The 12717-nt window shown below is 38.4% G+C and overlaps 1 protein-coding gene across 2 annotated transcripts in view; it reads left to right on the top strand.

Moving 5' to 3' along the window:
* Positions 1-12717, top strand: part of EML6 (echinoderm microtubule associated protein like 6) — a 304500-nt gene that overhangs the window by 135643 nt on the left and 156140 nt on the right. For both annotated transcript variants that reach the window (XM_008055643.1, XM_021711181.1), the window contains exons 5-6: positions 6508-6693; positions 8590-8725. In XM_008055643.1, coding sequence (XP_008053834.1) covers positions 6508-6693; positions 8590-8725 — 322 coding nt within the window. The remainder of the gene's footprint in view (positions 1-6507; positions 6694-8589; positions 8726-12717) is intronic.

The raw sequence follows: 12717 nt of genomic DNA, 5'->3' as shown, positions 1-12717 counted from the left end.
TTTTATATTCCAGGGTTTTTTTTGTTCTTTCAGTTTAGTTTCTCATAATACTTCCTATTATTTTTACCTAATGTCTAAAAAGGGACAGATAATCAAATATTCAGAAATAAGTGTAACAAGAAATTTGCAAGAGTTACCTAAAGAATGTTACAAAACATGGATCCAAATCCTACTCTTGATCATGCTATTTAATTCAACTTAGTTCTCAGTCTTTGAATTCCCTTGCCCCTTGGGTAGAGTCTGAATATGCTGCCAGTAATAGTTTATTGTTATTTGACTTTGAATCCTCATTTTCTTTCCCTCTTCTTGACTCTAAATAAGTTATTTAATTTCCCTGCAGCTGATTTTCTGCTACAAAAAATGTACATTTATATATATATAGAGAGAAAGATAGAGAGAGAGAGAGAGATCACTTCCTCCTGATTTTATTAAGACAATTACATTAAATAGTGTATGGAACCAGTAGGGTCGTAATAATAGAGGAATTTAAAAGAATATTTGAGCAAATGGAGGGACAATCTTAACTCTGGACATGCTGTCTAAAATTTGCAAATTTATCATTCCTCTCCAAATTAATTTACGTTTGATGCAAATTCTATTAAAATCTCTATTACTTCTGTTTTTTGCCTGACAGAATTTCTCTTCAAAGATTTCTAAATTAATCTAGAAGCATAAAAAATGAGAATAACTAAGAATTTTTGGATATAAAAGAATAATGAAGAAGAATATGTACTATAACTTACTAAAGCATCTTAGAAGTAAATTTTGATGTATCAGACTTGGATAAGGAGAAATACTCTTTTTTTTTTTTTTGAGTTGGAGTTTCACTTATCACCCAGACTAGAGTGCAGTGGCACACTCACTGCCACCTCAGTGTTGACCTGTTGGACTCCAGTGATCCTTCTGACTGAGAAATACATTTTTTAAAAGCTGAGAAATAGACTTTAATATGTATGACAATTTCAAATATAAAAATAGCTTCTCTAACTGTTAGGCACTAGAACAGTTTATTTGGGGGAAAATGTTTTTACTTCATATTGTACACTGAAAGTTTATATAAATTAAAGAGGTAAATGTTTTAAAAATCATAAAGTAGAAACTGTTGGCCAATAGATATATGAAAATGTTAAATCTCATTAATAATTACGAAGTACAAATTAAGAAACTTATAATGAAAATGTATCCAGTGTTGGCAAGAATTCAATGAATTGAGCACTCCTAAACTTTCTTGTTAGAGAGGGGTAAATGAGTATGGTCTTCTAGTCTAGAAACTTGCAATATCTATCCATATCATTAGAAATGTTAGTTCCCTTTAAGCCAGTAATTTCATATCTTATAATTTATCCCAAGGAAATTGCTAGAAGTGTGAACTAAGAGTTGATTAATCACTGAGTAACATATCAATAGCAATAAAGCCAAACAGAAGAATCTCTGAAACCACCTAACTGTCCCCAAGAGGTTCAGTTAAATATGGGTATCCATATGATGAAATACTATACAGTCATAAGTTGTGTTTTAGATTATCTAATTATATTGGGAGTTAGTCAAGTTCTATTTTAAGTAGGGAAGCTTATAGTCTACTTTGGCGGTGGTGGTATATTTGTGGCTTTGTTTGTTTTACCTTAAAAGTAAAGTATATTTAGTATATTTTTGTATAGCAAGTATATTGGAGGAATGTCTTCAAATGTTAAACATATCTCTCGGTGGTGAGTTGATGAGTAAGTATTTTTTTTATATATACTTTATTTAAAAATTATCTTACGATAGCATGTAATGAAAAAATAGAAGACAAAAAGTTAAGTCTAGAGGTTCTACTACTCAAAGGTATAAGATGTCCTTCTAACACTTTAGGGCTTCATAAACATTTTATAATCCTTGTACAAAGCCCTGATTTTTTTTTTTTTTTAATCTGAGAAAATCGTCAGCCAAAATACAGGTACTTTTTCTTTTAGCAGCGGTTGGAAGATTCTTCTCCTATGCTCTATACAGCATAACTGAAAAACCAAAACACTCATTAAGTTTAATATTTGTTGAGTTTATACTATGTGAGGGAAAAAGAAACAGACTCTATTTTTAATTTGCTTGAAGTTTAGCAATTAAAACAGAAACATTCTGTAAGATAAAGGAGAGATAAAGGAGAGATCCCCCTCTTGATAAAGGAGAGATCCCAGGTAGTTAGAGGCATGCTGTTTCAGGAAGGGGATGCAGTTTAAGCTGAGCCTGGGTGGTGGGTAAATTTGGTACAAAACGAATGGGAGGCAGCAGACCTGGGTGGACTAGGGGTCGAACTTCTGTCAGGAGTTAGTAGGGAGGTATTGGTCATCCATCTAACCATGGGACTGGGGAAGCTGCGAAGGTCCTTGGCTCATGATGTGTCCCAAGAACACCAAATTTTCATCACAAAAGAACCTATTCCATGGTTTTCTTAGAGAACCAATATTTTGAAAGGTCTTGGCCACAAATAAACTAGCCAGTAATTATTTGTTTTCTTAACAATTTTTAATTAATCAAAGATATGTATCCATGAGCATGAGTTTCTGATCAGCTTAAAATATGGTGAAACACTGAGTTGTTCTTTCAGCCACAAGTAAAGAAAAGTGAGCTCATGATGAGCTTGATTTCTGTGAAGTTGTTGTTGTGGCTTTCTGGAAGTCTGGGATCCTAGCCTGGGAGCCATCATTCAACCTGCACATTCCACAGTGAGGAAGCCAAGACCCTAGGGGGTTATTTGACTTTGAATCCTAATTTTGTTTCCCTCTTCTTGACTCTGAACAAGCTATTTAATCTCCCTGCAGCTGAATTTCTGCTCTAAAAAAATGTATATATATATATGGAGAGAGAGAGAGAGAGAGAGAGAGTGTGTGTGTGTGTGTGTGTGTGTGTGTGTGTGTGAGAGAGAGAGAGAGAGATCACTTCCTCCTGATTTTATTAAGACAATTACATTAAACAGTGTATGGAATCAGTAGGGGCGCAGTAATATTAATTTCATTCCCTATTTTCTAGGATCACAAGATGGTGCCAGAAGTAAGATTTAACTTCAATCTCTGCCTCCTTCTGAAGCGTTCTTTCCACTGAGAAATTATCCCTTTAATAATCTATCTTGCCTTAACTTTTTCCCAAAGAATAACACATTTATTGGGTTCTAACTAGATTCGCTGTTTAACTGATAGAATTCTCCAGATTCCTTCCTATTTCTTTTCATCCTTGGTTAGCTCTAACTTTTAATCAGTTGATTCTAAAAGCGGAGACAGAAAATTCTGGAATGGTATTTGAAAACACTAGCTGCTTATTCTATTAAATTTATTTTTAGCAGAGTTAAGCATTTTTTTCTAAGCAAATACAAGCATTTTACCTCAATAAAAGAGTCTGCAAATGTCCACCCAGCTATCCTTTATTAATTTTGTTTAGAAACAAATCTACAATAAATTTAAGCAGGCTTCAACAAATTATTTTCACTCTCTGTATTTTCTTTTCTTTTCTTTAAAAAAAAATCCTACCATAACATTGAATGATTCGAGTCATGAGTTGAGTGCAAATCTTTGAATTCTAAGGAAATACTTTCATGTGAAATTTTTGTAGCGAGGGTGAAATCCCTTCTGCTTTGCAAATCCCTAGTGTTTGGCAAACAGGCAAATTACAATTATCTGAAATGAATGCTGAAAAACAGTAACAGTTGAGCATCATCTGCTTCATTGGTTTTACAGCAAATGAGCCTACCAGGTTTGTGGATACTGTTGAGCCATCTCTAGATGGAGACAGAAGGGACCTTGGGGGATTACCCAGGGCCAGATGAGCTCCAAGATACCTGCCAGTTCTAACAAAATGTGCCTTACAGTCTGTGGGTGGAGATTGGAGAAGATAAACAATGTCTCTTAGTTGGATGTGATGTGAAGTTAATGATGCGATGCTACCCTGGACTGCCACTGTTTTCCAAATAGGAAATGGTTCTCCAGAAGAGATAATACTTCAGATATTTGCCTTTTTCTGTAGAAAATCTCATGCTGATCCTGGCCTCACATCTACACAGGCCTTTTTAGGGAATCATCTGACTCTTTGAAATGTTTCATGGGCATTATACCATATGCCTGGGTGATTTTGTCAGAATACATTTGTGTAGGTTAAGTCTGAGGATAATGGTCTCTCTCTCTCTCTCTTTTGTGGTTCTTCATCCAGAAATATTTAAATAACTCAAGCCAGAGGTGCACATCCCAAGTTAAAGGACAACTTATTACTCTTTTAGTCTTCATGCATGAGGAGAAGTAATGGGAAGGGGAGATGTCTGCCTTAAGCATCACCAAGAACAGCAGGTTCTTTGGCATGTTTGTACAACCGGTAATTGTTTATGTCTCATAGTTTGTTCAGGTTCAGAGTTACAACTTAAAAGTTTTCCAGAGCTTATGCCTAACTAGCTTTTCCCCAGATCCTTTTATTCTTTTTATATATCCTTTAACACATTTTCATAAAAATAATACTCAAAGAAGTGAATCACCAGAGTTGATATTTTTCTCCTTTGTGACAGGAGAATCCTGTATTGCCTCAAATGGCTGCATATCTGCCCTTCATCCTCCCTGAGGCACCCCCACCCCCGTCACAGAACAGGCCCCCCACTGCTTCCTCCACAGCTGCCTGAATCTTGGCCATTTTGGTGATACAGCTACCCCAGAACTGCTTCCTCCAATACTCAACCGCTCTGAAAGGACCACCATTTTTCTCTCCTCCAGACACAAAGTATTAGAGTTACCGCTGATTTATTTCCCCCCCCTTACACATTCCTGCCACATGGATTCATCTAATTCTGTGCTCCTTGTGAGGGATGGAGGGTCCAGAGGGGACATTGCACCACCAGAGCCAGTAACACAAAGATTTGTAACACAAAGAGATGAAGAAAGAAAATATTTACTTAAAAAATATTTACTTAAGAAAAGGTCACTTCCCACAGACAGGAAGAGGGCTGGCACTCTAAGATGAGTGGCCCCATACCCACTGCCCCCCAAGCCCGCGAGTTAAATCCTCTCTCCTGAAGGTGTTGCCATCAGGTAGATGTGACTTTCCTTACTGAGCACTTGGGGAGAATTTGCAGACCCTGGTGGGGGGGTATCTGGTTCCCCCTTCCCAGGTGCCAGGTTGCAAGGTCTTATCATCTTCAGGGGTCTGTTTTAAGATTACAATGGGCAGATACTGGTCATGTTTGAGGGATCTGGGTTTCTGAAAAGACAAAAGTCAGTAAAGTTAATCTTTACCTAAAGAATGCTTTCCTTCAGGGCATGGTTTCTACTTTCTCATCATTGTGTTAGGGTTTAGGAATAAGACGAAATGGCTTTCCACCCTCAGTCTGTCCTTTCACTCCTGAACCCATATGGAATTTCTTCCTTACACTGATCCAGGTCCTACTCTTGATCATGCTATTTAGTTCAACTTCGTTCTCTGTCTTTGAATTCCCTTGCCACTTGGGTAGAGTCTGAATATGCTGCCTTAAAATTGTCTCTCATCATTTCATATGTGTCTTCATGAGATTCAACGTCCTCAAAGATCAAGATTTCAATATTTTCTCAGCTATAACTATTAAACCCTAACCTTCAGGGAGCCTCTTCTGCCTGCTTTCTCTCCTTTCCAGATAGAGTTGACAATAACATCGGCCTTAGTCTATTTCCAAGATTATTGTGAAGATCAAATAACTTAGCATATGCAGTAAATAGCCATTATGGACTGTGAGGGACTGTATTAATGGTAATGAGGCTATTCTAGTTTATACATTTAAAAGCTAGTTCAAAGCAAAATATTGTATCTCAATATAATTATGGGAGTATCCCTGTCGCCTTCTGTAAAATTGTTCAGGCTTTATGCTTATGGTCTTCCAGGTGATGAATGCATTTTGTGCAACTAAAACAGAAAAAGTCTAACCAATTATTTGGCTTATATGAAATATAACTCATATTTAGAAACATTTGAGTGATATCTCATAGTGAAGATTTGTAAAGTTTTTAGCTAGAAATTATTTCAAATATATATGTACATTAAAAATGCCTAGATGGTGTATCAACATGCTAACAGAAGTTGTAGATCATTGCAATTTTCCTTTTTATACTGTATTTCTTTCCCTGTATGTCTGTATTTCTAAACCTCTCTACAATGAACCTATACTAGTTTTATAATTTGACAAAAAAATTAATGAAACAAAGACATAATGACTTGTCTTCTTTATTCCAACCCCAAGAACATTGATGCCTTCTATTAAATCACCATTAAACAATGAGCAAAGTTTTGAAATTTTGGAACTTTTGACAGTTTTGAAAGTATTGTTACAGGTTTTTCTCATGTTCCTAATAGTTGGCTAAAATGTTTTGTGGTTCTCTGCTGTCATAGCAAAGCAAGATAACTTATTTGTGCCTAGTTTGGATGTGGCAAATTATGTAAAGTGTATTGAAGTTTAAACAAATAAATACCAATAACACAATGCATCAGAATACTCTATTTAAAAAAAAATCTATTTCATCATTTACTTTCCAGTTTTGGACACTATGTGGAAATGCCCTGACTGCGAAAAGAGGGATATTTGGCAAAACAGGGGATCTCCAGACCATCCTTTGCCTTGCATGTGCCAAAGAAGACATCACCTACTCTGGTGCTTTAAATGGTGACATCTATGTCTGGAAAGGGCTCAATTTAGTGCGCACCATTCAGGGAGCACATAGTGTAAGTATTACTGCATGGAAATTTGGGGATGACTTATTAAACAAGTTAAGACTACAGATCCCTGTATTTTTCCCCATTGCTTTAGAATCAGAAGATTCTGCTGAACACTCTGAAACACTCATGAAGATTCCTCAAAGAATCTTCACCTAAAAGAAAATATATTTCAAAAGTTTAATAACTGACTTGGCTTTTGCTTTCACTCTTAATTGGCTGGTTAGTGTTGCGAACACTATCCATTGACAACAGTTTAACAAAAGACTAGAATGATTTCATTATCAGTTTCATCTTACAGACCTCCACTTCTCAAAATTTCATGTGCCTACAAATTTTCTCGGAATCACATTAACATACAGATTCTGACTCAGTGGGTCTGGGCTCATGTTAGTTCTACTATTCAGTTGCATAGGAAGAGTATATACAGCTATTGCTTTTACATTGGTTGGTAAGGTAGATTTTCCTCATTCTGTATGTTGAGGTACGGTGTCACCTCCACATCAGTGTCACAAGCTCTTAAGATGCAAACAGAAACCATTAATAATCTATCTGGTCTGCTCTGTAAGAACAAGGACAAATGTCTTACCACCCTGCTCTCTTTTGTGGCACATATGAAAAAGGTTACAGATGATGAAATGGACATGCCCAGAAGAATGGGGAGAAGATGTAAAAGGTTAAGCCTATTGTGGGGAATGGAAATTGGGTAAAACATTATTAAAAACTTGCAGACCTTTAGCTTGTCTCCAGGTTGATTCCTTGTTACTCTTAACATGAAGCAAAGTTTAAGCAACTTTTACCAAAAGAGCTATGAAATTTTAGACCTTCGTTGTCTTGCCTGTTGCAGACCAATTTTATTGGCTTCACTAATTAAACAGCTCTTAAGACAATTAAGAGGTCGGTATTTGTCCTCATTCAAAAAGCAGCTGCCTTAGTAACCTAATTTCTCTTTACACTGGATCTTATGTCAACATTATATTTTTGCAGCACTTTTGAACAAACCAAATAAGACATTTCTCTGTGGAAGTGCATCTTTAAATTATGAAACTATTTCATTTGTGAAAAAAGTATCTCCATTTGATACTTAACAAGCTAGCACAAATGCGATTTACATTTTCAGTTAGGTTCAGGTGATGACTCAGAGCTCCCCGGGATGAATTCCAGGTACCTTTGTCCCTATAAAAGTGTTTATGTTCCTAGCCTGCATAAATTTTCTTGATTGTTCTGGGAAGTAACTTACATGAGACATCTCCATAGCTGTCTTTTCTTTACAAGTCAGTTATCACATAAAATAATTTATGATGTCCATATCTACTTTAATCAAGGTATTCCTAAATTGTTTTTAAAACTGCGTTCAAGCCGGGCTCGGTGGCTCAGCCTGTAATCCCGTGCCTTTGGGAGGCTGAGGTGAGTGGATTGCCTGAGCCCACGGGTTCGAGACTTGCCTGGGCAACTTGGTGAGACCTCATCTCTACAATAAATCAAAAATTAGCTGGGCGTGGTAGCGCACGCCTGTAGTTCCAGCTACTTGGAAGGCTGAGGCGGAAGGATCGCCAGAGCCAGCAGGTTGAGGCTGTGGTGACCGGGAGCGGCCACTGCACTCCAGTCTGGGTGACAGAGTGAGACTCCAACTCAAAAAACCCCCAAAAAACAAAAAAAATACCTTCAGTTTAGTAATGGTAAAAGACACTTGAATTTGCTTTGGTGCTTATTGTGATTATTTTTAAATTTAACTCAAATAAAGATGATTATAAATGGCTAGTCGGTCCATTGTTTTGATAGAGAATGAGGGGTAAATTTTGGTCTTGTTTTACTTTGTTGTGGGTTTTAATCAACATGATTCGACTGTAACAACTACTACTTAGAATGGTTGCAGTGTTGAGTGTTACCTGTTTTAATCAACAGGCTGGAATCTTTAGTATGTATGCTTGTGAAGAAGGCTTTGCCACTGGCGGGCGTGATGGGTGTATACGACTATGGGACACTGATTTCAAACCAATAACCAAAATTGATCTCAGGGAGACAGAACAAGGATATAAAGGTAATATATATATATATATTAAAACTCACCTGCAACTCACAGTGTGAAATGTAATGTAAAGTTCTGTATTTGTATTGTTTTCCTGTACCTCACCATATCCTTTAAAGGATTCAAGGCAACTTACATAAATATATTGAATACGGGATCAAAAGCATGTTAAAAATAAATGGATACCTTTCTTCTTCACTCGTACAAAGGTATATGAACCAGCTGTGCTGCAGCAAAGATAAGCACTATGGTAGATCTACCAAGGTTTCCTGAGGGATGGGATTTTCAGTAACAAAACTGAGAGTTATGGACAAGTTGGTCACCGTAAATGTGATCATGTCCAGCCTCTGAAAACAAGTGAGAGAAGAAATGAGACAAATTATTTTTACAAAATAGTTTTAAAGTAATAGCTATCATAGTACCATAGGTTAAGAGCCTGTGCTCAGAGTCAGGGAAACTGGGTTCAAGTTTTACTTACGACAGATCAAATTTCTTAACATCTCTGGTCCTCTATTTCCTCATCTATAAAATGGAGATAACACTCTAGGCCAACCTCCTAGAGTGGTATGAGGATTCACTATACTTGGAAAGTGCATAGGATAAGGATAAGGAACTCTTTTTTTTTTTTTTGGAATTGGAGTCTCACTCTGTCACCCAGACTGGAGTGTAGCGGCCGCTTCCGGCTACTGCAGCCTTGATCTGCTGGGCTCCAGTGATCCTTCCGCCTCAGCCTTCCAAGTAGCTGGAACTACAGGCAGCACTACCATGCCCGGCTAATTTTTTGACTTATTGTAGAGATGAAGTTTCACCAAGTTGCCCAGGCGGGTCTCGAACCCACAGGTTCAGGCAATCCAATCACCTCAGCCTCCCAAAATGCTGGGATTGCAGGCTGAGCTACCAAACCTAGCAGGATAAGGAATTCTTAGCACTCAATAAATGTTAGCTATAATCACCATACAATATTGAGTGCGTATATCAGATTAAAAAACAGTTTGTATATGCACATCTTTTAAAAGTCTCACAATAGGCCTATTATCTCTTTTTGCAAATAAAGAATTTGAGGCTCAGAGAGATTAAAGTGGAAAATGTGAATAGGAAAAATAAGATGAAGTCACGCTAAGCACAGGTGGGCAGGGACCCCAGAACCAACTCTAGGCTCCTGTGGCCAGTGCTGCAGGGGAATGCCCAGTGCTGTGAGTCATGGGGTCCACAAGATAAAAACTTACCCCTTTGCTAGTGAAGGGGAGTCTTTCTTGGTGCTGAGATGAGGGAGAAATTTCCTGAGAACCTTCTAGGGAAGACCCTGTGATATAGGCCCCAAAAGAATCTGAAGTCCTCAAAAAAGTCTGAAGTGAACTCTTACTTGTGGGTCATTCCTCCTGAAGCCCTTCCATGCGGACTGATGGCAATGCTGCCACAGAGTCTGTCCCATAGGCCAAATTGTGTGACCATGCGCAGCACTCTCTGCTGGCCTTGGGTAGATTTCAAAAGACTGAGAGAAGAAAGCACAAACAACATATCCTTCAGGCCATCTTCCTGAAATAGTGTCGTTTCCAGCCAAACTTTTCTTAACAGCTAAGCAGCAGGAAAATAAGCTGGATCTTGGAGGCCAGCTTCTTTATACTCCATGAAAAACAAGAAAGTGCATGTACAGTCAACTAATCTGAGATTGGACTGTTATCTTTTCATGGAAGCTCAGGGTCCCGGTGTGGATACATTTCTGAATACCAGGCACAAAGGTCGGCATAGGAAGTTGTAGCATGCGGCATCTATCTCAATGTATGGACAAGGAGATGATCAAGTTCCTTTAGTTTTCTGGCATAGGGTGTAGACCAGTGAAACTTCATACAGAAAAATATTTCAAGAAGATATAAGCAAGCACCCATAGGAGCAGTATAAGAAAACATTAGTAAGTTAGTCACAAATGTTTGACCTTGAACCATAAAATTTATTGATGTAGCCTTTGAGGTAAATTTAGGGGCAAAACATGTACTTAGAGAACAGAGCTAATGTGCTAGATGGGCTTATTGACCATAAACTGCCTAAATGTTGGAGAACATCAACCAGAATTGATGAGACCTCTTTGGCAATCACTTCATTTAACTCATAAAAAAATTATACCACATGATTATGGATAGGGATCAGAGCGGAAGCCGTTACTGATTTACCTAGCTATACTTTTCTGCCTAATGCTGAGTCCTCCACCCTGGCTCTTAAAGGAAAGTTCAGGAACCAGTTCTGAATGAGAGTTTATATCACCGGGGGTTTGTAATTATCGTACCAACCCCATGGTCCACTCCTGTCCCCAGAGTCAAAGTAGGACAGTAGGGACATCCTCCCTTGTGTATCAGCCTCCAGAGATTCCCACAGGCCCCCCTTACCAAGATCAAAGTAGATCTGGGTGGTGCACAGTACACAGGGGAACCTGAAACAAGGCTCATATGACGTGCTCTGTGGCACCTGGACTTAACATTCATCTGGATTGGCGTGTCTGTTGGAGAACTGACTCATAGGCTATATTTCTGGGGATCAGACTGTGCTTTTAAAGGATGGTGTAGATCATGTTCCAGTTTGAGCCCAAGGGATTCAAGGGAGAAGGTTAGAAAGGTGCCCCGCGAAAAGTGGAGAGTAGATTGCTCAGCACACAGCTCCACATATCACTGATGCTCTAAACATCTTCAGTTTTGGAATTGCTATTCACTACGAGTACTCTTATTTGCTTAGTATTTTACTTTAAGCTGATGTTAATACATCTCTTTCTAACTTCTCATACTAAGTAATAATATTTGTGAAATATAGATTTAATATACTGGTTTTTTAAATCCATTAAAGTAAATTCTAACTATTTAAATTTTTGTCCTCTTCACACCATCTAAAATTATTCTCCCCTCAGTGGTTTTCATGCTGATGCATTTTGGGTAACAATGTCACAGAAGTCCACTGTGTACTGAGGAAACATCATCCCAGCCCTCCACAGAAAACAGAATACATGTCTAGAGTCAAAAGAATGAAGTCCTCCTGGCTGAGGTGTTGTTAACAATCCAAATCCATCCACTTGTCATCCCCAACTCAGGGGGTTCTTGAGCCTGCATGGACAGGGCCAAGCAGGGAAAAGTGATATGAATGGCCCTCCGAGATGCTATGTTGCCCTTGGCCAGGCATTGGCATCATCGTCCAATCGAAGCAGGGAAGGAGGCTGTTGAGTTCAGAAGTTACTTTGTACAGCTCAGAACAGGAATCTCAGAACAGGTCCTCCTGTGCTACTCTCTGAGTCTGGCTGTCGCCCCGTGATGGAGCCATTTCTCAAAGTCAGGTGGAGGTGTGTCCCAAGACCAAAGTGAGTAGGAGGCCCAGCACAAATGCAGGAATTAAACTATGTAGGATTTGAGGAGAAAATGAAAAGTAATTGAAACACAAATAATTTTTTGCCCAGCTTCCCCTTCAGCCACGCAATCCCATGCCCTTGGCCTTCTGATTATTCACAAAAGGGTGAGTAAAGAAGAGGGAAGAGGAGAGGATGGAAAAAGAACAGAGGGAAAAAGACAGAGTGGACAGATGTTCAAGTGTCCTTTGTCCCATCCCTGAATGAAGTTGTTGGCCTTCTGCTCCACCTACGGTTTGCCCCCAAAACAAAGTATACTTGAAAGGAGCAGATTCGGGAAAAGCAATGTGAGGATTTCCTTGCTGTCAATTTGGACATGATACTACATGTGTGGACAGTTTTATAAGAGCTTCTTTGTATGCATGAGCTGTCTGTCATAAGTTTGCTGTTTGTGTAACAATGACGCTTGAATTTATTTCGATGAAGTATAGTTATTTCTCATTTGACTCAAACAAACAGCTTTCTAAACAAATTTAGTAAGAGAATTAATCATGGCTGTGTCCCAATTCGCATGATATGGTATGGAGAATTTTCTGTGTTCCTTAAATTTATAAGTATTAGTTAAAATTAAGAAACTGAACCAGGCTCGGTGGCTCAGCCTGTAATCCCACACCTTTGGGAG

This window comes from Carlito syrichta, unplaced genomic scaffold (assembly GCF_000164805.1).
Source record: "Carlito syrichta isolate Samal-C Ts95f unplaced genomic scaffold, Tarsius_syrichta-2.0.1 Scaffold301904, whole genome shotgun sequence".
Lineage (NCBI taxonomy): Eukaryota > Metazoa > Chordata > Mammalia > Primates > Tarsiidae > Carlito > Carlito syrichta.
Note: the sequence above shows the minus strand (reverse complement) of the source record. Positions and strands in the feature narration are given on the sequence as shown.